Source organism: Chelonia mydas, chromosome 11, assembly GCF_015237465.2.
Source record: "Chelonia mydas isolate rCheMyd1 chromosome 11, rCheMyd1.pri.v2, whole genome shotgun sequence".
NCBI classification, from domain to species: domain Eukaryota; kingdom Metazoa; phylum Chordata; order Testudines; family Cheloniidae; genus Chelonia; species Chelonia mydas.
The window spans coordinates 37,404,625-37,425,874 of record NC_051251.2 but is presented as its reverse complement, the minus strand read 5'-3'; the positions used below and the strand labels follow the sequence as shown (position 1 = coordinate 37,425,874).

The 21,250-nt window shown below is 41.6% G+C and overlaps 1 protein-coding gene across 4 annotated transcripts in view; it reads left to right on the top strand.

Moving 5' to 3' along the window:
• The window catches only part of STK39 (serine/threonine kinase 39), a 199,810-nt gene that overhangs the window by 90,648 nt on the left and 87,912 nt on the right, over window positions 1–21,250 (top strand). The window contains exon 11 of one of the 4 annotated variants that reach the window (XM_043525521.1): window positions 20,751–20,819. The exons of the other annotated variants lie outside the window; for them this stretch is intronic. Within the exon in view, the coding sequence (XP_043381456.1) occupies window positions 20,751–20,819 (69 nt within the window). The remainder of the gene's footprint in view (window positions 1–20,750; window positions 20,820–21,250) is intronic. 4 annotated transcript variants of the gene reach the window in all.

The window sequence follows — 21,250 nt, the reverse complement described above, 5'->3', positions numbered from 1 at the left end:
GTAGAGGTGAGTGCTTTGCTTTGAGAGGGTTAACCCCAAAGGGGCACACACTGGGCTGTCTGCCTGTTGATAATGGGTGACAGCAGAGAGTGCCACTGACTACGACTCAGTCTTTGTTTCTGCTTGCGGCTAACTATGCTCGGTGCCATTTCAGAATTCCCAGGCCTTCCCTGTTTAGTGAAGTTTACAGCACTGACTCTCAGTGCCCTGTAGCACATCACAGCAAGTAGTTACAGTTTTTAAATTTGAAGGTAGGGCTTAGGACATTAAACGTTGGGTTGCTTCAGTTACTTGCGAAAGCTCCTTCATTTGGAAAGCCTCATCTACTGTGAAAGGAGACATAGGGTTGTGTGAATCTCTTGGAAGCTTGAAGTCTTGCAAATGATTTGTGGAGACTGATGAAAGAAGTTTGTTCATGAAGTTACAAACAAGTTAAACTGGGTTTTGGGTTTTTTTTGTTGTTTTCCTGGGGCAAGGTGAAGAGTGGTTTTTTTAAAGATCCCTCTTCCTCCTCATAAAAAAGATAGACTGGCATAGATGAACATATTGGGGGAGGAGGGCAGGATATCCTATGTCTGTCTTCAGAAAAGTGAAAACCTAATTACCCCCACATGTCCTGTTCTTAGGGCAGGTCTACACTACAAAATGACTTTGGTACAACTGTGTCACCCATGGATGTGAAAAATCCACACACTTGAGCAACACAGTGATACCCACCTAAGCATGTTTTAAGTGTAGACCTGTCCTTAATCTCTTTGACTTAGTTCTAGTTTTCCTGGGTATTTTTTCTCCCCTTACAGACCCTCCCTACTCTCTTGCTCCACTTTGTTTATTACAGTGTCCCCCGTGTGGAGTATGAAAATGTAATGTCCATGTTTGAGTGGCTGCTAAAGATCTTCCACCTGCAATCATTTTAATTAAATGTAAATGCTGTGTTGCCTTGCTCCTGCTTCAAGAGTCATGATCCTTCTCACGTTCACGTTGCTGCCACCCTTCATTTATGGTGCTAGTGTTCCGTCTTTCCTGGGGAACTCATGTGAAACGTTTTTGCTTAGCAGCATTGTATATTGCCATGCTGACCTACTCGTGTGACCGCTGGAAACTGAACTGGGAGCAGGGTGAAAGAGCTGTTGAGGGTAAAATATGCTGTCAGTTAAGGAGTAAAGGAAGTAAGAAGATAGGAGACGTGAGCATGCTGGAGAGCTGGAAAGAGGAGCAAGTAGATGGTTGTAAAGGTGACTGAGTCAGTATGAAAAATTAGAGTTCACTTGTTTACCTCTTCTTTCTATTTTTTTTTGGGGGGGGGGTCCCTTTCTCTCCTGGTTCTAGTCTGTCCATGTCTTCCTTTGTTCCTGCCAGTCCATTCACCCTCCATCTTACACTGCAAGAACTCAGAAATACAACTTGTTAAGCAAGTGTTTACCCTCAGTAGCCCTTTAAATTCTAGTTTTTCTCCTAATTGCTTTAATTAAATCCAGAGTAATATAAATATTTTATAAACATCTTTGTGGCTATTAACATTTAAATTAAGATTTAACAATGAATATTTGATTTGAGAGATTGTATAATCAGGAACATACATTTTAATCCCCAAGCAGGTGTTAGTAGCTTAAATTACTAATATTGTAGGTCCAGAAACAAAGGGTGGTGGTGGTTTGTTTTTTTTTTAATTATTTTTAAGCACGTCTGAGTAAAAGAAAGATCTTCGACTATTCTTTTTAAAATTAAGTTCAAAATAAGAACGAAGGCCTCTCTTAACGTTGTCGTGCGTTACAGTGCCGTTGGTAGTTACCGTGATAGAAAGATGTGACCTTTCAGTGTGGGTGCACAAATCTGACACTTAACTGTATTCTCAGACCTGACACTCTGGCTTAGATAGAACAGGATAGGCATTGACTCAGTCCATGGGAGATACAGCTTTCTCAGCAGCTTGCCTGCTCATCTGGAACTCTCTCCTGGAGGAGATCATGATGATCATGCATCTCACTGCCTTCAGAGCAAACACAAAGACTAATTCTTTGATTTAGACTATCCAGAAAGGAAAATAACCCCACCACTAAACAAATTTAAGTCCCTGAATACTGGAGGAAGAAAGGGATGTAATTTTGTGCATGCTCAATAATTTCCCTAGACACACAGATCTTCATGGAGTAGGGTAGGCTCCCCCAGGCATGTGAGCTGCACCCTGAGAGAGGACCGAAAACTCTGAGGTCGCCCCCCTGGAACTTTCCTGTCTGTTCTTCCCTCAAGAAAGACCGGGTTTGACAAGCAGGATGTGGCCACCAATAACAGAGGCACCAGCCATCTTTGCCTCTGGAGTCTGCTGTCAGACACTGGAGAGCCCCAGGTAGGGTTCTGCAGCACTTAGGGAAAGATGAGTAAGTTTAATGCTGAGTGTGTGAGCATTAACTCATCAAATTCCTTAGGGTTGAGGATGTAGAGTGCTGCCTGTGTGGCCAGCCCTGCCCAGTGCAGGATTCAGAAAGTCTTCCATGAAGGTGAGGTAAGGAGAGAGTGATGCAGTAGAGGCAGCTCTCCACTGAATCACCGTACTCCCTGTGTGATGCTGGTCTGTCATAAACCTCCTACCTCAAAATGAAAATCCTGTTTCGTGCTGGAAGGTGCTTGGTTCTAACACAGTATTTTTCATTTATGCCCAGAGGTCGTGCTTGCTTTCCATCTCCGTTCTGGTTTATTACTAATTAAGTGCATGGACCTCCGTGCTCCCTGCTTCTGCCTGCACAGAAATGTGGAAATGTTGGCTGGATCTCTGCTTTAAAAAAGGGACGGGGGTGAGGGGGTGGAGAGCGGACAAGCTATGAGGCATTAAAAGGAAAAGAGAGAGGTGTTTTTCTATATGGCCATATTTGTGATTTGCAGCTAATTGTCCTGAGCTATGCCACAGTGAACCAGGGGACTAATTTATTACTCCCGGGGGTGGGAAATACCAAGTAATTTAAATACCCTAGCATAATTCCTAGAAGATGGAAACTAAGATCTCCCTCCCTCCCTCTCTCCTTTCCTTTTCTTTTTTGTTATCCTAGCACTATACTTTAGTCAGAGATGTATATGTGTTACTCCTAAAGGGCAAATGTGTGCCCCTTACTGATGGGAGTCCATGTATTCATGCCCTTATTTGTGTTGTAATATATCATTAGCAATGGACTAACTCAAAAGACAAAACTTTGCCCTCAGAGCATGTCTCCCATTAGCATTGGAGAGTGCTGTGTGAGGGCCTGGACATTGTTTTAAGCAGTGGTTGACTTGAAATGGAATTGGACAACTATGGTGTTTGACTGATTCCAGTGAGAAGAACATAAACTTGTATTAGCAGGTATTAAATACTTGCATGTCTTTATTTTTCCTGAATATCTTACTGAAATGCTCGTGTTTGTATATTAACCTTTTAAAACTAATGGCAAAGATCAAAAGTCATGGAACAAACTGGGATATGTGTATCTGAAGAAGTTGCTCTGCTTCTCAGAGATGGCATGGAGTATAGAAGCTATGTCCTGTGCAAATGGCCAGAGCCTAAGTTAGAAATGTTTTTATGATGTCCTAATTCTTGCATAAATATTTCTGTAAAATAGTTAACATAACAAATAATGGGTATATTGTATCAGATTCCAAAGATGAGCTCTTTCGAGATTTTGGGTAAAGATAAATCTCTCCAATTGACCAAATTAGTCCAGAATTGATAATTTCTAAATGAATAAGACTCTGGAATTCTTGGCCAGATTATCACACATTCAAACTGTCCTGAATATAAACAGCTATGTAAATTCCCACCTAAAATATGTAGAGAACAGCTAATCTCTAGGATTGTGTATCTTACATATGAATATTTTAATGAAGAGAGGCAGAATAAAGACCATTTTACAATTAAACAGACAAAGGAGGAAAGCCTTGTTGCAGGAATGACCTTGACAGAGTAGTCTCCTGGTGGTCATTCTATAAATTTCAAACGTCATAAATATTGAAATATTCAAATTCCTTTTTGTGTCCCATTGGTCACAAACTAATTTCAGAAAATCACCTCACACAGGGTTTGGCCTATTGGCTATCAATTACCATAGCATGCATTTTAAATCTTAATTAAATTTGCATAGTTGTATAATCTTTCTGAGAGCAGCTAGGATCTCTGCCACTTCATGAATAAATTAGTGCATCGAAGAGCTGGTGGTCCCTTTTTGTAATCCCAGGTTTTATGTACACACTTCTTCAAACCAGACTTACCTTTGAAATTTGGCATACGCACACAAACATCATTCTGCCAAGACTCTTCATTGCTGTGCCAATTAGGTGATGCTGCATGATAGAATCTATTTGAACGTGCCAGCAATGAGACTGTGAATGTGCCATTTACCTCAAGTTTCATTCACCCCTTTCTGAACTGCAAATTACCTTCAGTGAGCTACCAGATCACAGGGATGCTACAGACACCCTGCCTTATGTCAGTGAACTGTACACCAAATTTTCTATTAGATGTAGGCTTCTATTCTCAGCTTTATGAAGGCCTCTCATTACATTGCTGGGGCGTTACTGTAACTGAGATTGTGCCCACAATTGTGAAGGTAGAACTACTTCCATAACAAGGTGGATACCCTCTCATGGAAAGAGGAAACATTCATTGGAGTGATGATGCTCTGGCAAGACCCTGATACAAAAACCATGAATACAAAAATTGAGTAGGAGAGTCATGCAATGATCCTTGTGCAACAGGCTTTTCAGAGATTAACCCCCATGTGGGCACTTAAGTGGAGTGATTTTTTTCCCTTTAATTTCTTGTCGGTTTCGCTGGGCAGCAGCACTTTCTTTTCAGTACTATTTATTGATGTATAATATCTTTCTGACCGAGAATCCTAACGCACTTTCTATAGATACTAAATGAAGAAGTTAAAGACACATGTTTATAGAAAATCTGCTCTTTCTAAAATGAATTTAATAATGGTGAAAAATTCTTCACTGGAAAGTGAAATTCACCACCACTGAAGAAGCAGGAGAGGTGGTTTTCAGCATAAGCTTTCCTTTGTAGTAACCCATCCATGAGCCATGGTGTTCTGGAGAGATCGCTGTTGCATCTGCGACGTAGGATAGACCAGATATAGTCCTGGACCAAGGGCATGTTTTGAATGGACTTTTGAACAATGAGGGATGAAACAGGAGAATTTTATTACTTGGAGGAAGCTATGACCTGATTTCCTTCCACACACTGCTTTCCAATAAGAGTTGGTGGTTTTTTTTTTTTTTAAGGCCTCAGAGGTCACGAGGTATTGAACTTTTAAAACTGCTACATTATGACTTAATCTCATAGCTTTAGCTATAGTTTTTGAAACTTCTGCAAACTTAGGTCCTCTCCTTCCAAGACCTAGACTGGGTAAATATTGTGGTAAAATAACATATTAAGTATAGTACAGGGCGTAGAACAAGTACTGTGGTGACATTAAGAAAGGGTAAATTTACAACAAGATCTATACAAGCATGGAACAGTTTGTCAGAAAGGTGAAAATCTTGTTGCTAGAGACTCTTAAAACTGGATGGTGGAAAGCACTAGGAATTATACTGTGCGATAAGAAATAGTCCTGCAAACTGGCAGCAGTTCTGTTTGTCAGACACATAGATGAAAATAATTTGTTGGGGAAGAGTCAACATGGTTTTTGTAAAGGGAAATCATGCCTCACCAATGTACTACAATTCTTTGAGGGGGTCAACAAGCATGTGGACAAGGGGGATCCAGTGGATATAGTGTGCTTAGATTTTCAGAAAGCCTTTGACAAGATCCATCAGCAAAGGCTCGTAAGCAAAGTAAGCTGTCTTGGGATAAGAGGGAAGGTCCTTTCATGGATTGGTAACTGGTGAAAAGATAGGAAACAAAGGGTAGGAATAAATGGTCCATTTTCACAATGGAGAGAGGTAAATGGTACCCCCCCCAGGAGTCTGAACTGGGCCTAGTCCTATTCAATATATTCATAAATGATCTGGAAAAAGAGGTAAACAGTGAGGTGGTAAAATTTGCAGATGATACAAAACTATTCAAGATAATTAAGTCCCAGGCAGACTGCGAAGAACTGCAAAAGGATCTCTCAAAACTGGGAGACTGGGCAACAAAATGGCAGATGAAATTCAATGTTGATAAATGCAAAGTAATACACATTGGGAAAACATAATCCCAACTATATGTATAAAATGATGGGATCTAAATTAGCTGTTACCACTCAAGAAAGAGATCTTGAATCATTGTAGATAGTTCTCTGAAAACATCCACTCAATGTGCAGCGGCAGTCAAAAAACCAAACTATGTTGGGAATCATTAAGTAAGGGATAGATAATAAGACAGAAAATATCATATTGCCTCTCTGTAAATCCATGGTTCGCCCACAGCTTGAATACTGCATGCAGATGTGGTCGTCCCATCTCAAAAAAGATGTATTGAAATTGGAAAAGGGTTCAGAAAATGGTAAGAAAAATGATCAGGGGTATGGAACAGCTGCCATAGGAGGAGAGATAATAAGACTGGGCCTTTTCAGCTTGGAAAAGAGACGACTAGGGGGGGATATGATAGAGGTCTATACAACCATGACTGGTGTGGAGAAAGTAAATAAGGAAGTGTTATTTACTCCTTCTCATAACACAAGAACTAGGGGTCACCAAATGAAACTAATAGGCAGGAGCTTTAAAACAGACAAAAGGAAGTATTTTTTCACACAACGCACAGTCAGTCTGTGGAATTCTTTGCCAAAGGATGTTGTGAAGGCCAAGACTAAAAGAGGGTTCAAAAGAGAACTAGATAAATTCATGGAGGATAGGTCCATCAATGGCTATTAGCCAGGATGGGCCGGGATGGTGTCCCTAGCCTCTCTTTGCCAGAAGGTGGGAATGGGCAACAGGGGATGGAACACTTGATGATTACCTGTTCTGTTCATTCCTTCAGGGGCACCGGGCATTGGCCACAGTCAGAAGACCACATACTAGACTAGATGGACCTGTGGTCTGACCCAATATGGCCGTTGTTATATTTATCTAAATAGATGTGATATAAGCATGGTATAAATGCAAATATCTCTGATCTCCTATTTCAACATGTCCAAAGAATTCTTGCTCTTTCTGTGGCAGTGGTTCTTCCGGTTGATCACATAGTATCATCGTCTTAAGAATCACTCCCACAATAATGACCTTCCAATGGTCTCTGCACTTCATTGTCAGAATTGCTTATGAAATGTAGGTGCAGAAGTGGCATCAGTGTAGAAAATTTGCACAAACAGCCTTATGTATAAAGCCTCATTGCTTTTCTGAGTTCGTTTCTTACCTACACCCACCACTGTTGTAATATTACAGAGTTCTACTCTGATTGTTTAACTTCATAAGTGTGCTAGTCAGTTTGTAAGGGCAGGCCCTAAGGAACAGAGCACTCCATGCCTTTCCTGGAGGTTTGGGGTGAACTTATCTGAGGGTATGTTAACACTGCAAAAAACAAAAAAACCTGCAGCGGCAGGCTCTCAGAGCCGGCGTTAACTGACTTGGGCTTGTGCTTTGGGGATTAAAAATAGCCATGTGGATGTTTGGGCTTGGGCTCTGAAACCCAACAAAGATTGTGTGTTTCAGAGTCCAGGCTCCAGTCTGAGCCCAAACATCTGTGTTGCCTATTTTTAGGCCCATAGTGCAAGCCCTGTGAGCTTGGGTCAGTTGGCCCAGGCTTTGAGACTCATTGCTGCAGGTCTTTTTTGCAGTGTAGACATACCCTAAGTGTCTCAAGGAAGAGAGGCCTTAAAGGTCGTTCTCATCAGCCTCCAGGGCAGGTCTGGGCTCTTTATAGAATGGGCTGCAGTGAGTGGCAAAGAGGAGCTATTAAATTATTAAGATGTCACTCCTGCTCTCTGGAATCTTGAATATTTTGAATAATATAGTGGTAGATGCAGTTGGGAAAAGCATCAATAGGAGTGTGTTTGTTTGTGAGGCATTTTATGTCTCTTGTTAGGCTGTGTAGGAGCAACACAGCTGGTTGATTGATAGCATGCAGTGCTTCTATAATGATCTAAGAACAGACAGTCCTTCTGTAGATTGATGCAGGTCACAGAACAGTGTTGGCTGTCCTCCAGTTAAAAAGGAATAGGGAACAGTGCTGGGTGTTCCAGGCAGATCTGGCAGGAGTTATTAATTGGGTCTTCCTCTATACCTGCCCCTTCCCAAGAATACGGGGGCATTAAATGGAGCTGAGATATAAATTTCCTATATATCAAGAGCATACAAGATTACTTTAGGTCTCTGAGATGTTTAATGATTATCACCATCTGTTTCACTTGCGCAAAAATCTCACTGAAAAATACTTGGTGTCTCCTTTTTAATTCTGTCCCCATAATACGAGAACAAATGGTCACTTGAGGAAATTTACAACAAACAAAGGATAGGCATATATCTCAGAAGGCCTGATTTTGCAAATTTACTCTTGTGAATAATCTTGATTCTCCCATGTCCATTGAAGTAAGTGAGATAACTTCAGCATCTAGGGACTGTGACAATAAGAGTTGTACAAATACCTGAGACACATGGGTGACCTAGGAGCATTGAGATTGGGCCCATAGTGCCTAGTTAGCCTGTAGAGTTTGTGGTTGGAGATCAAGGTTAAGTACTCTATTTGCATCTTAACAAGGGCTGAATAATTTTGTGACCAGTTATATTTATATCTGTTCACTTTACATCAAAGAATGTTTTGTGCTTTCGCACATAAGCGTGATGCTGCAGGGGCCAGGAAGGAGTCCCCTATGTCCTGTACAGGGTTACACAACTGTTTGGTGTACTTCAGGGAACTTCCACTGTCCCTGAAACTCTAGGTATGAATCACAGCTGCAGATGGGATACCAGACCTACTGAACCACTGATGCTTTAGGATTCCACCCAGACCAGTAAGGGGTTGTCACCACCTGCCCTGCAACTTTGTGTGCCTTAAATGCTGTGCTGCTATGGCTCACAGCCTGCACACCAACAGCCGACGTACAAGCAGAAGGGTATCCAGAGTTGCCAGACAGGTGGTGACACAACCACTTACTGGTCTGGGTTGAACCCCAAGCATCACATTGGCTTAGTTAAACAGGATTTACATGCAGCTTGCTCTTTTAACTAAGGTTTACACATTGAGCACTGGTAAAATAGCTTGTGATTCTCAAGTGAGAAGTCTGGGAACAGTTAAAGGTTATACTTTTATTATTTTCCATTTATTTTGGGAAGGAAATAGAGCAAAGGGAAGTGTAAAGATGAGTAAGAAGCAGAAAAGGCAGGAGGAGCAAAGAAACATGTGCTGAGCTCATCAAGAAGCAATTAGAAGAGCTGAGTGTATGGGGGTCTGTCAGCAGCCACTCAGAAGAAATCTGAGCGTAGTGGTAATGCTGCACTTGTATGCCATGGGGCCCTTACCCCAAATAGGGGTCAGAGGGGGTCCCTTTTTCTCCAGCAGGGTATGCCGGAAACCAAGCAGATGGCTTCCCTAGATCCCTCAGCAATGGAGAAAGGTCCCGAGCTGTGGAGGCTGGAGTGGAAAAGGCTGCTAGGGGAGGCGAGATGGGAAGAGCTGCAGGCCAGGTGTCAGAGCGTGGCGATAGTGCTGGAGCAATCTGATGCAGCCAGCTCGAACAGAAGAGGGTTAAGTCGTACCTGTGGGACCCAGGAAGAAGTACATAATGGTGCCACCTGATCAGAGGCTAGCAGACAAACAGATGTGGGTGTAATCGACCCCATTGTTCTGCCAGTAGCATGAGTCATTATGGACACTAAAGGTTATTCTGGTTTCTGACTGTGGAAATGTGGGAAATGTCTTTTCTTGGTGTGTTTTCTGTAATAATGTAACAAGGTTGAGCCCGAGGGCTCAGGTACAAGATTGCAATAGCCAGACTCCGTGGTCGAGGAGGTAAACCCTCACTGGGGAAACTGAGTCAGTTGATTGGGGCTGTGGCCAGGGTTTGCTAGGAGCAGTGAGACCCTAGCACAGCTAAGCAAAGCAGAGGGGGAAAAGTAGGGAAACTGAGCCACAGCTGGAAGGTACTGTGGTCCAAAAAATTGTGTATGGAGAGAGGCTGGCACAGCTATGGATAGCTATGGGCCAGAACTCCACTGGGAGCAGGGCAGACGCAGGGTGGTAAGAGATCTGGTTTCTCAGGTCTAGGGTTCTGGCACTTGGGTTATTGGCTTGGGTGACCCAGATGGGTATTGTGTCAATGTTGGGGAGGAAGTGTGACAGAGGCCCCTTGATGGTTCATTACTGTGTTAGTAACACTTGTCCTGACATGCTACACCTAACACACTGTTGATATAATCTGTATCTAAAAGGTGTCATGTAAGATACCTTATACAAAGTTCTGTCATGCTGGTCCTGAAAATTCTTGTGTGATGTATGTATGGGGTGTATACAAAGACTTACTAGACTAGAATTCCTCACCTAGCATTAATACATACATTTCACAATGATAGTAATCACCAGTGTGTCCCAGACTTTCATAAAGACCTTACTCAATGTACTTTTATAGTACAGTATTACTGTACACAATCAATTGGTTCAACTGCTTATCGTTTGATGTTCAGACCCACTGTCTATATAATCCAGAGGCTGTCTCCCTCATTTGCTACTTGGATGGCTTTATTTACTTCGTGTCCCCTCATTGTATCTGCCTGACAACCATGCTGGTCAGACAAGCAAATACACATTCCATTGTCTAAGGCAGACTGCTTATGTGTTCCTTGCCAAACACATTTTAAGAATATAATTCTAGCACATATCCATAACTCTGTGTACACACCCCGTGTATATATATCTCACAAGAATTTTTGGGTGTTAGCTGTTTGTATATTATACAGATGATGACAATAGTGCATTAGGTGTAGTGAATGTGTCAGGCTGGACGAGTTACTGACACAGAGTAGTGAACCGCTAATGGACCTCTGTGTCACAACCACAAACCAGCCTGTATGGCAAATCTTATGTTCCTATGTAGCGTATGTATCCTGAGGAAGCAGAAATAAGTGCCTGATGTTGTAGTTTATGATGCACACAGTGAGTGCCAGCTCTCTTAATTTAATGATAGATCCTTTAACTTGCTTGCTGAGCACCTAAAACCCTCTTTAAAAGAAAACAAAAACAAAGATATGCTAAACCTACCCTTCTGTGATTGGCAGCACAAGATGCATGGTATTTTTTTCAGTACCAGAATGACTTCTGTTCATAATGTGACTTTGATCATGTCACATCACAATTTAAATTACACAAAAGGCAATGTATTTTTACTTACTTTACTGTATGTATACTCTAGTTTTCCATATTTCCATATGTATCTTATAAACAGAAATCTAAATTAAAGACTATAAATGTGTTTAAAAGAGATTTATTTTTATGACCGGTTTGGATAGCTATTTGTAGTAAGTGTGCAAAGAACTTATTGAGGAAGTGCTCTCCTCCCCCTCCCCCCATTTTTTTTTTTTAGAAAATCAAAAATCAGACCCCTGTTAATAAAGATTTACAATACTGCGATTCTATCTAGCCTTAGAAGACTGCTTAGTGAAAATTAAGTATTGTGACTATCTCTTGTGCTAATATTCTACCTATCACCAGGTCTCTGTAGTTTGTGTGCCGCTTTCATTTTATGACACTGGAATTCTTGCTGCATTATTTAGGTGGGTTTGGGTTACAGCCTCATTTGGTGGGGTTAGCTTCTGGCAGGTTCCAAAGATTGTAGTATTGCTCTTTGCATGCAGTCCTTGTTTATCTTTGTGTGCAATCTCATTTGCCTGAATGCTTTGTGTGGATCTCTGCATATTGGACATATTAATCCTTTGAGTTTATTAAATTGTTTTTATAAAAATTATTTGCTGTCACCTTTTTAATTTTTAAATCTTTTAATTTATAAACCTTGTGTATATTGTTAGAATAAGTACTTTACCTTTGGCTACCAAAAGCATGCACAGGAGGGCCAATCCCCGCAGAAACTTGTTGTAATTGTTCCTTTGGATAATCTGACTTTTAATATTTTTTTGTCATAGTCATGATTTTTTTCATTCCCTAATTTGTCCAAGCATTCTCAGTTCCAGCTGACATTCATATTGTCTTCCTTCCTTCACTCAGCTGTGATGATGTTGGCAGCAGCTTGTTAATCTTTTTTCCTCTCCCACAAACTGCTTTCGGTTGCAGATTACAATGTGCTGAGCTGCTTTTGTGCTGGGTACAGTTTAAATGCCAGCCATTCAAATTCATTTTTATTCCCTGCACACTCTTCTGATTCATGTGAAACATGTTTCCTAATACATGTTAATTTGTCTTTGTAAGACTGAAGGGTCTCATTGTTTTCTTTATTAGCTGAAGTTACAAATCAGTTTGCCTCCTGTACTGCAAAAGGCCTTTATTCTTTGAAGACAATAGAACCCAAATTAGAATCTCTTCTTCTTTTTGCTGTTCCTCTTTCCCTCAGTCTAAGTAATGTTACTCTGAGATATACCAACCTTTCATGAGGGCAAACTGTTAATACTGCATGTTATGACTAAACCCAATACAGACATATAAATTATTAGGTTTTTATACATATTTAAATAATTTTCCATGATCCTTTAGAGAGGACTTTAGAGATCTGAGTTCACTTCTCTGCTCCCCCATAGATTTCATATCTGACCATGGGAAAGTCACTTATTCTGTTAGTGCCTCCATTCCCCATCTGTAAAATGGAGAGAATACTACTTTTTTTATCATACAGAGGTGTGATGAGGAGAAATACATTAGAGTATGAGCTGCTGAGATGCTACATTAATGGGGGGCAAACAGGAGATTATAACATTCTCTCTCTGTATAGCACATTCTGACGGTAGACTTCTAAATTAACAGTTCTATAGTGTGATCCCAAACCACACACTTCTCTGCCCATTTGGGATAGGTCTACACAGCATACTAAGCCCGGGTCTTTGAGTTTGCAGATAGAGGTCACAGAGTTTCCAAAGTCATGCTTGAGCAGCCACGCTGAATAGGAAACTTGGGCCTCACAACTATGCTGACATGTCCAGGGTGCTCTATGCAGACCTGAATCACAACTTCAGCTTCTGTGGGCATATACTGTTGTATCCCAGGGTTCCTACCATCTTCATCAACTGTAGCCGCTTTAGGGTGTGTTTCATAGTGGGTGGTGGGAGAACTCATCTGTCCATCTGGTTGATGTTGACCAGAAGCGTTTGGGTGGTTTTAGCATGCCAACACATCCAGCTGATCCGTTTTGTGTCCATATGCTCCTAGTAAGCAGAACCATCAAAACGTTCTTCAACCCAGTGGAAGTACTTCTACACCTCGTTCTTTCAGTCCTGTTTTGGGAAACGGGTGGCACATCTGAGAGACTCTGGTGGACGTGTCAGTGGCAGTTTTTGAATTGCCGAAGACACTTCTTGGCGGGAATTGCTGAGATGTCAGCTGTGACCCAGCTGATGCTGCTCATGCCTGTTGTCTTAGCTGCATGTTCTCCCTGTGTAGACCAGTGCTTCTAGAGTGGGGCCATAAGCACAGACTGGTGAGCTTGCATTATTATGCAGACCTGGCATGATCAATTGTGGGTCCAGAATTTTTCCACGAAGAAGCAGATGTTTCTTCAGGCTTTCACTTGCCCCTAACCTCCAGCATCAAGGCACCCACCTGAGGGTGTCCATGCCAATCCAGAAGCAGGTCAATATAGCCAGCTGGAAGCTGGCTACCCCAGACTGCTACAGGTCCATGGCTAATCAACTGTGGGATTGATTGTGGCCGAGGTTTGTGAGATGATCAGGACTGTGTTGCACCCAGAGATGGTGGTCATAGCAAAAGTTCCTGAAATTATTGCTGGATCTGAGAGACTGGGCTTTCCAAACTGCGCTGGGGCCATTGATGGGACTCGTGCCTATAGTTTGCCCTCCACAAGGAGCACATGAGTACATAAATCGTTATGCTACCACAAGAGCAGATTCATAGCCACAAACATGGGATGCATTGGCAGGGTGCATGATGCCAGGATATTCCAGAGATTGAGACTTTAGCTTCACGGAGAAGCTGGGATATTATTTCCACCCAATGACCCTTTTATAAAGGGAGTCACTGTCCCCACTGTTGTCCTAGAGGATGCCGCTACCCCTCGTTGCCATGGCTATGAAACCGTATCGTAATTTCAGAGAACCTGGCAGAAGAGGTTCAGCTACACAGTAGCTGTAAGATGGTGGTGGAATGTGCATTTGGCAGATTGAAATCCTCTTGTCACAGCCTTCTAAATCATTTAGATGTCAGTGTCATCAATGCAGTCCACGTTATTGTGGCTTCTTATATTCTGCACCACGTCTGCGAGAACATGGGGGAACATTTTTACCAGGAGTGGATTCAAGACACTGCTGAATTTCTGAACAGATACGCAAAGCACAGCCAGACTGGGCACTTGTCATGACTGGGGCTGGATCCACATGCGCAACAGAAATCTGGGATGCTTTGTGCTCCTACATAATGAGTTTGCATGGTCCCATGCATGAAGAGCAATGAAATGGTATTTGAGGCTGTGTTGTGTAGGGTATGGGGCAGCTGTGGGAAGATATTTGTCAATGTGTTGTATTAGATATTGTGAATTTTGTAAACATTTTCATAAAATGCATAACATCAACAGTTTTCATCAATACTGGCCATGGACTGCAACTCAGTTTATGGGTTATTGTGAAGACAGTTTGTAAATTTGTATTGTGAACGGTTACTCAGAATGGACGTGTAGTGACATTCATTAAGGTCTGTGCCACCTCTAATATGACAATAGCAAGCTTTATTATATGTAGCCTTGCACCCAGTTATTTACATACTAATGTAAGAACTAGAAAGGCAGACCATCTGTCATTAAAACTTACAACCTAGTAAACTCAGTTCCAAAACAGTCAAAGGTTAGGGTTCCCAAACGAAATGGCCAGCTATTTCTGGGTGTCTTTTCTCTCTTTATTCTCCTTGGGTTTTCTGATGCATTCTGTATGTGTGGGCTGCGATTGTATTAGTGTATGAATGCACAGGGTACATTTATCTATTCCAGTTGCTATTGTTCATTGCCTGTGACATGATCCAGCCACCCCCCGAGTTGTCCAAATGATGCATAGCCTGCAGGGCATTATAGTGTGGAGGGGACTCGCTGTGGGGCAGGAGCTGAAGGTGGCACTGGAGCCTGCGGCCTGGTAGTGATGAGTGCAAGTAACTGCTCAAGCAGCTCCTGTTGTGCTCTGTCTTCCTCCCTCAACCCGCAGTCCATCAAATTCTCCTCACACTTTGCAGCCTCTTTCTCTCCTCCCATCTTTCATCTGTATCCTTTTGATATGCCATTTGGTCCTTCTGGAATTCTGCATACTGATTTGTTTTATGTAGCAGCTCTCCCATCAGCTCATCTGATTGCTTCTCCTTGCTTGCAATAGGTTGGCCCACACTTCCAGGCTCCTGATGCCATGTGTTTGCCCTGTGTGGAGGTGGAAGGCCTTGAAAAGAAGGGCGGGGGGGGGGAAGAGGGGGGGGAAAAAAGGGAGCACATTGTCCGACCATATTATTTTTTTCAAAGTACATGTTCCACTGCATGAAAGGGGCTGCTTTAATTAAAGGTCAAAAATGATACTTTATCAATGGGCTGTATTTTATTCACACACCACGCTGGAGACTTCAGATGTCTTTTGGAATAGGTAGGAGGAAAAACAGCATAATAAAGATAATGGATTTCAAGAAGGCAGACTTTAGCAAATTCCTGGAGTTTAGTAGGTAAGCTTACACGGGAAGCAAGTCTAAGGGGAAAAACAGTTCAAGAGAGTTGGTAGTTTTTCAGAGAGACCTTAAGGGCGTAAGAGGAAACTATCCCACTGCAGAGAAAAGATAGGAAGTATGGTAAGAGACCACCCTGGTTTAACCAGGCAATCTTCAATTATCTGAAACAAAAAAGAGTCCTACAAAAGGTGGAAACTAGGTCAAAGTACAAACACACATATGTAGGGACAAAATTAGAATGGCCAAGGCACAAAACGAGATTAAACTTGCTAGAGACCTAATGGGTAACAAAAAACATTCTACAAATACATTGGAAGCAAGAGGAAGACCAAGGACAGGGTAGGCCCATTACGCAATGAGGGAGGAGAAACAATAACCGAAAATGTGGAAATGGCAGAAATGCTAAATGACATTTTTGTTTCCATTTGCACCAAAAAGTTGGTGGTGATTGGACGTCTAACATAGTGAATGTCAGTGAAAATGAGGTAGGATCAGAGGCTAAAATAGAGAAAGAACAAGTTAAAAATTACTTAGACAAGTTAGATGTCTTCAAGTCACCAAAGCCTGATGAAATATATCCTAGACTATTCAAGGAGCTGACTGAGGAGACATGAGCCATTAGCAATTATCTTCAAGAAGTCATGGGAGAGATTCTAGAGGACTGGAAAAGAGGCAAATATAGTGCCTATCTATAAACAGGGAAATAAGGACAACTCGGGGAACTACAGATAAGTCAGTTTAACTACAGTACCTGGAAAGATAATAGAGCAAATAATTAAGCAATCAATTTGCAAATACCTAGAGTATAAGGTGTAAACTAACAGCATGGATTTGTCAAGAACACATTGTGTCAAATCAACCTGCTAGCTTTCTTTGTCAGGGCAGCAAACCTTGTGGCTGGGGGAAAGCAGTAGATGTGGTTTATCTTGATTTTTAGTAAGGCTTTTGATACTGTCTCTCATGACCTTCTCATAAACAAGCTAGGAAAGATAGTAGCTCCATCTAGGTTGTATGTGTATAACTGATTGGAAAAGGGTTTCCTGAGAGTAGTTTATCAGTGGTTCACAGTCAAGCTGGAAGGGCATATTGAATGGGCACAGGGATCAGTTCTGGGTCTGGTTCTGTTCAATATCTTCATCAGTGATTTAGATAATGGCATAGAGAGTATACTTATAAAGTTCGCAGATGATACCAAGCTGAGAGGGTTGCAAGTGCTTTGGGGGATAGCTTGTACTGATAACTTAATAGGCCCATAAGCAGGAAATCCTTCCATCGGTGCATCAATAAACATGGCACCAGAAACTTACCAGGCTCCATCTGTGGCTCTGGCGCTTGCTCTGATGCTTGTTCTGCAGTGGACTGCTCCCCAGAGCACCCCCAAACAGTTCCTCTGAGCACGGACAAAAGACATGCTGTAGCTGCTCTGGCAGCATAGACTTTCTGGTTACCGGTTTCAGCCCCAGGCTCTGGCTCTCTGCGGGGGCCAAGAGGAGGTTATATGGGTGCCATCTCTGCTCAGCACGTTGGCGTGCATGACTATGGGCTCAGTGCTTGCTGCAGTCCCCGGCACGCAGTCAAATTCCTTGTAAAAGAGACGGGAAGATAGGGAGTTCACAGAAGCACCATTGGCTTCCTTGGCTTTTCAGTACCATCTTTAGCCAATTGATTGCTCTCTACTTTGTTGGCTGTCCCATTGATCCCCAGCACTGCTTGGATGTAGTTTTGGAGACCTGATTGTTGCTTGTGCTCTTGGTGAAGTTGAATGTCTTGCTCAACTCACATCAGAGGCTAACCGGATTCCAGATGTGTTCCTCTGACTATCTAGCAGCACACTTGATACAGGACTTCCTGGTGCTGGCCACGGTAATACATGTGAGCATTGACTGTTTCTATGGGAAATGAAGAGTTAACTGCTGAGTCGGCTGCTTTTGGTTCCTGGGAAACAAGTGGGAAGTTTTGGGATTGAAGTGGTGGCTAAGTATAGCCCCAGAGATTGTGGGATTGCATTGGCAGTTGTTCCAGGCCGGAGTTTGGAGGAAAGAGTTCTCCATTGCACATATTTGGTCCAGTAGATGGCACTTTGAAGAGCAGAAAGGTATGTTGGATTCATAGATTCCAAGGTCAGAAAGGACCATTGATCATCTAGTCTGACTCCTGTATAACCCAGACCATAAACTGACCCCCCTATAATTCCTGGAGCATATCTTTTAGAAAAATATCAAATGTCTTAAATGTATGATGACTAAATTGTTCTTTTGGCTGCCACAATTTCAGACAGGGTAAAGCTCTGTGGCTGATGTATAGTTTGAATTTTGTTCTGCTGTTCTGGCTTGTAAATGTTAATTTTCCATAATTTGCAAGTGGTTAAATGCTAGCCTGAATGTTCACATCAGCCTCAATATACTTATTTAAATGTATTTTGTGCATATTTGTACAATTGTATAATGTAAATGAGCCAATTCAGGAATACTACAAAACTGAAGAAGGTGCGAGGGCTGCACAACGTTAAGGATACGTCTCAAGATAGATAATGTTCCTATTGCAACGATTTCCCGTTAGCGTAGATCCGACCCGTCTGTAATATTGCCAGTTGTAAGGCTGTGTGAAAGAGGGAAACAAGAGTGCAGCTCTTTTTTTTCTTTTTTTTTTTCTTCTCTCCCCACTGCTTTGCCATTAACCTCCTTCTCCCCATTCCAGCCTACTTAAACAAGTTCACTGGTACCTGTTGACAGTATGCAGATTAAGATGACTGTGGTTTAAACTAAAACTGAGCTTGTATTGAGTCACTCAATCCACACTTGATCCTGGCAAACACAAGTTATTCAAAATCCAGTTGCGGAGAACATAAATGTCAAGCTCTCATGGCATATAAAAAATGTTTTGTGCAGAATTTCTGCACAGTTGCAGTCCTTGAAAGTGATTTACTGTTGAGTGGCTTGGAGTTTTTGGTGCAGCTGAGGTTCCTATTTCCCTTCACATAAACATGTGTTCTGTGGTCTTTCACATCCAGCTGATCCCTATTGGCCTAGATTTGCGCTTATTCTGCCTTCAGACAACTTTCAAAAAAAATATTCAGTTGAACACCATATTTTGATTACCATATTTTTTCTTGAGGCATTTATTTATTGCTTCTTAAAAGGCAATCAGTTAAAAAACTTAAAGTGCAGTCCTTCTTCATCAGTAAGGCTTTCTCTTTCAGCCCTTTTCCAGCACCATTAAACTCCATTGAAATAATTATATTAGAAGAGGTTTTCCGAACAACTGAAAATATTGGTGTAAGTGTCTGTGCTAAGCACAAAAGGTGTAGTGCATGTGTGGGTCAGACTCTAAAGGTTTATAGATGTTGAAAATAAAAAATAACGTGTCTGAAAAGTAAATTTTTGGCTTGACTGGTGTAATTTCAGAGGTTTCAGTGCAGCTGTTAAAGAATAATAATTGCATTGTCTTGTTTGTCTAACTCTACGCCTATATTTAAAGTAGGTTGCAGAGCAGCTTTTTTGCATTGCATTAATAGTATTGCATAGTTCTTTGGAAGCTGGTGTTTAAAACCTCTTTTGGTTTGGTTTCTCATTGTCAAGCCAAATAGGTACTGCATATGGTGTGATGTTAGAGTGCAATAGTCACACTCCAATATTTTTAAAATCCCCTGCAGTCTACCTTGTGCTGTGTAGCTCCCCAGCTAGCAGTAAGCAGCTACTGGAGAGTAACCACCATCACATGGATTCTGCAAGTTTAGCTTTCCCTGTAGATTTTAATCTATTTAAAAAGCAAAACCAAAAATCTTCTATGCTGTCTGAGTGGGAATTTGCTTTTTCTCTATTCCCCCCCCACCCCGTTGCAGAATAGCACCTCTCATGATAGTGACTTATTTGTCTTCCCATCACAGCCTGTTGATTATCATGGTAGGATTAAATAAACAAATGCATACTGTACTTCAGAGCAGGGCACACCTAGCTTTGGACTTTGGTTTCTTCTGAGAAATGATACAAATAAAACCAAACCTGGATCAAACTGTCATCTTTTTGTAAGAGCCTAGAAAATGTTGTGTAGACCTCTGAGCTACTCTACCCTTTTAACCTTTGAGGCTAAATATCTACACCTGATTAAGGAAGTAATAACTACAAAGAATTATTACTATTTTTAAAGAAAACTTTAAAAGCTATCATATCTGGCATTTCTTATTGTACAGAAAACTGCTTTCTGTGCATCATTCTATCATGACTGCATGGGTCTCAAACCTGGGTCCACAGGGTTCCCAGTTGACTGACATTGTTCTGCTCTTACTCAGCGGCTTGCTACCAACTGACCAGGTAGAGAGACCATGAAACCTGAAGCTACATCTAGAAGGCTTCCATTGGGCCCTGATTGGAGGAACACCAGGACCTGTTTAAATAGGGCTTCCTATTTAAACCCAAAGAAAGAGCGAGACAGGAAGTTGTCCACATAACTGGGTGAATTCCTGTCTGGCAGCTACATTGGACTCTGCCTTCTCACCTGGATCCTGCTTCCCTGCCTTGCTCCTGGTTCCTACTTTCCTGATCTGTTCCTGCCATGTTCCAGTTCCCTGTCCTTGGTCTCTGACTCTTGGCTCGACTCCAACTCTGGCTCTGACCACCGAAGCCCCAGTCATGACAAGTACTCCCCATTATGTATTAATGGCTAGTACCATACAACTCTTCATAGTCCCCTTTTTCCTGTTGCAATGTGTTGATTTTTTTTTAAATTAGAATTTTTCCATTTTATACTTTTATTACAATAGGCCATTTTTAAAAAAGGCATCCTCTTGAGTTTAACTGCAAAGGCTTTTAAAGTTCAGCACTGTGGACAACTTCTTGTTTCTTGGTTTGATCATTTGAAATAATTAAGGAAACTGATTATAATCAAACACCAGTGTGGCTGCTGATTATCATGCTGTGCTTCTAGCAATCTCATGAGTCTCATAAATGCTTTCTAAGGTGTGTTAAGAGTAGTCTGATTCTGTTTTGTTTTGCTCAAGTAGGTTGAGCAGAATCCTGGGAAAACAGGCATGATGTCAGGTTCTGAGAAAGAGCAAGATGGCAACAGAAGGGTATTTGATTTTTTTGATTTAGGAGTTAGCTGCTGGATGCTCCTGGTGTGTGCTTCATTAGGCTGCCTAATATACATACATTTGCCCAGTCTGCAACATGCTACGTGCATGCCTCCTGTTTTCGTAGTCATGCCTGAATGCGTTTTACTGAGTTATTTATAAAGATGCAAACTTAAAGGTCAAAAGTGTTTAATAGGTTTTCACTACATTTTTGTGCTTGTCAGGGATTTTTTGCTTTTAGAGCTTTTTCGCCATCCATATTAAATCTGTTCCATGTCAACAGCAACACATTTTATTTTTTTTAGGGATAGTATTGCGTGGGTCAGAAAGAGGTAGAACTTAATTTTAATCCAGCAGTTTAACATCAACTAACGTTTCTGCATAAACACTTCAAAAGTCCAAATGCTTAAGGCTAATATCCTATGAACAAT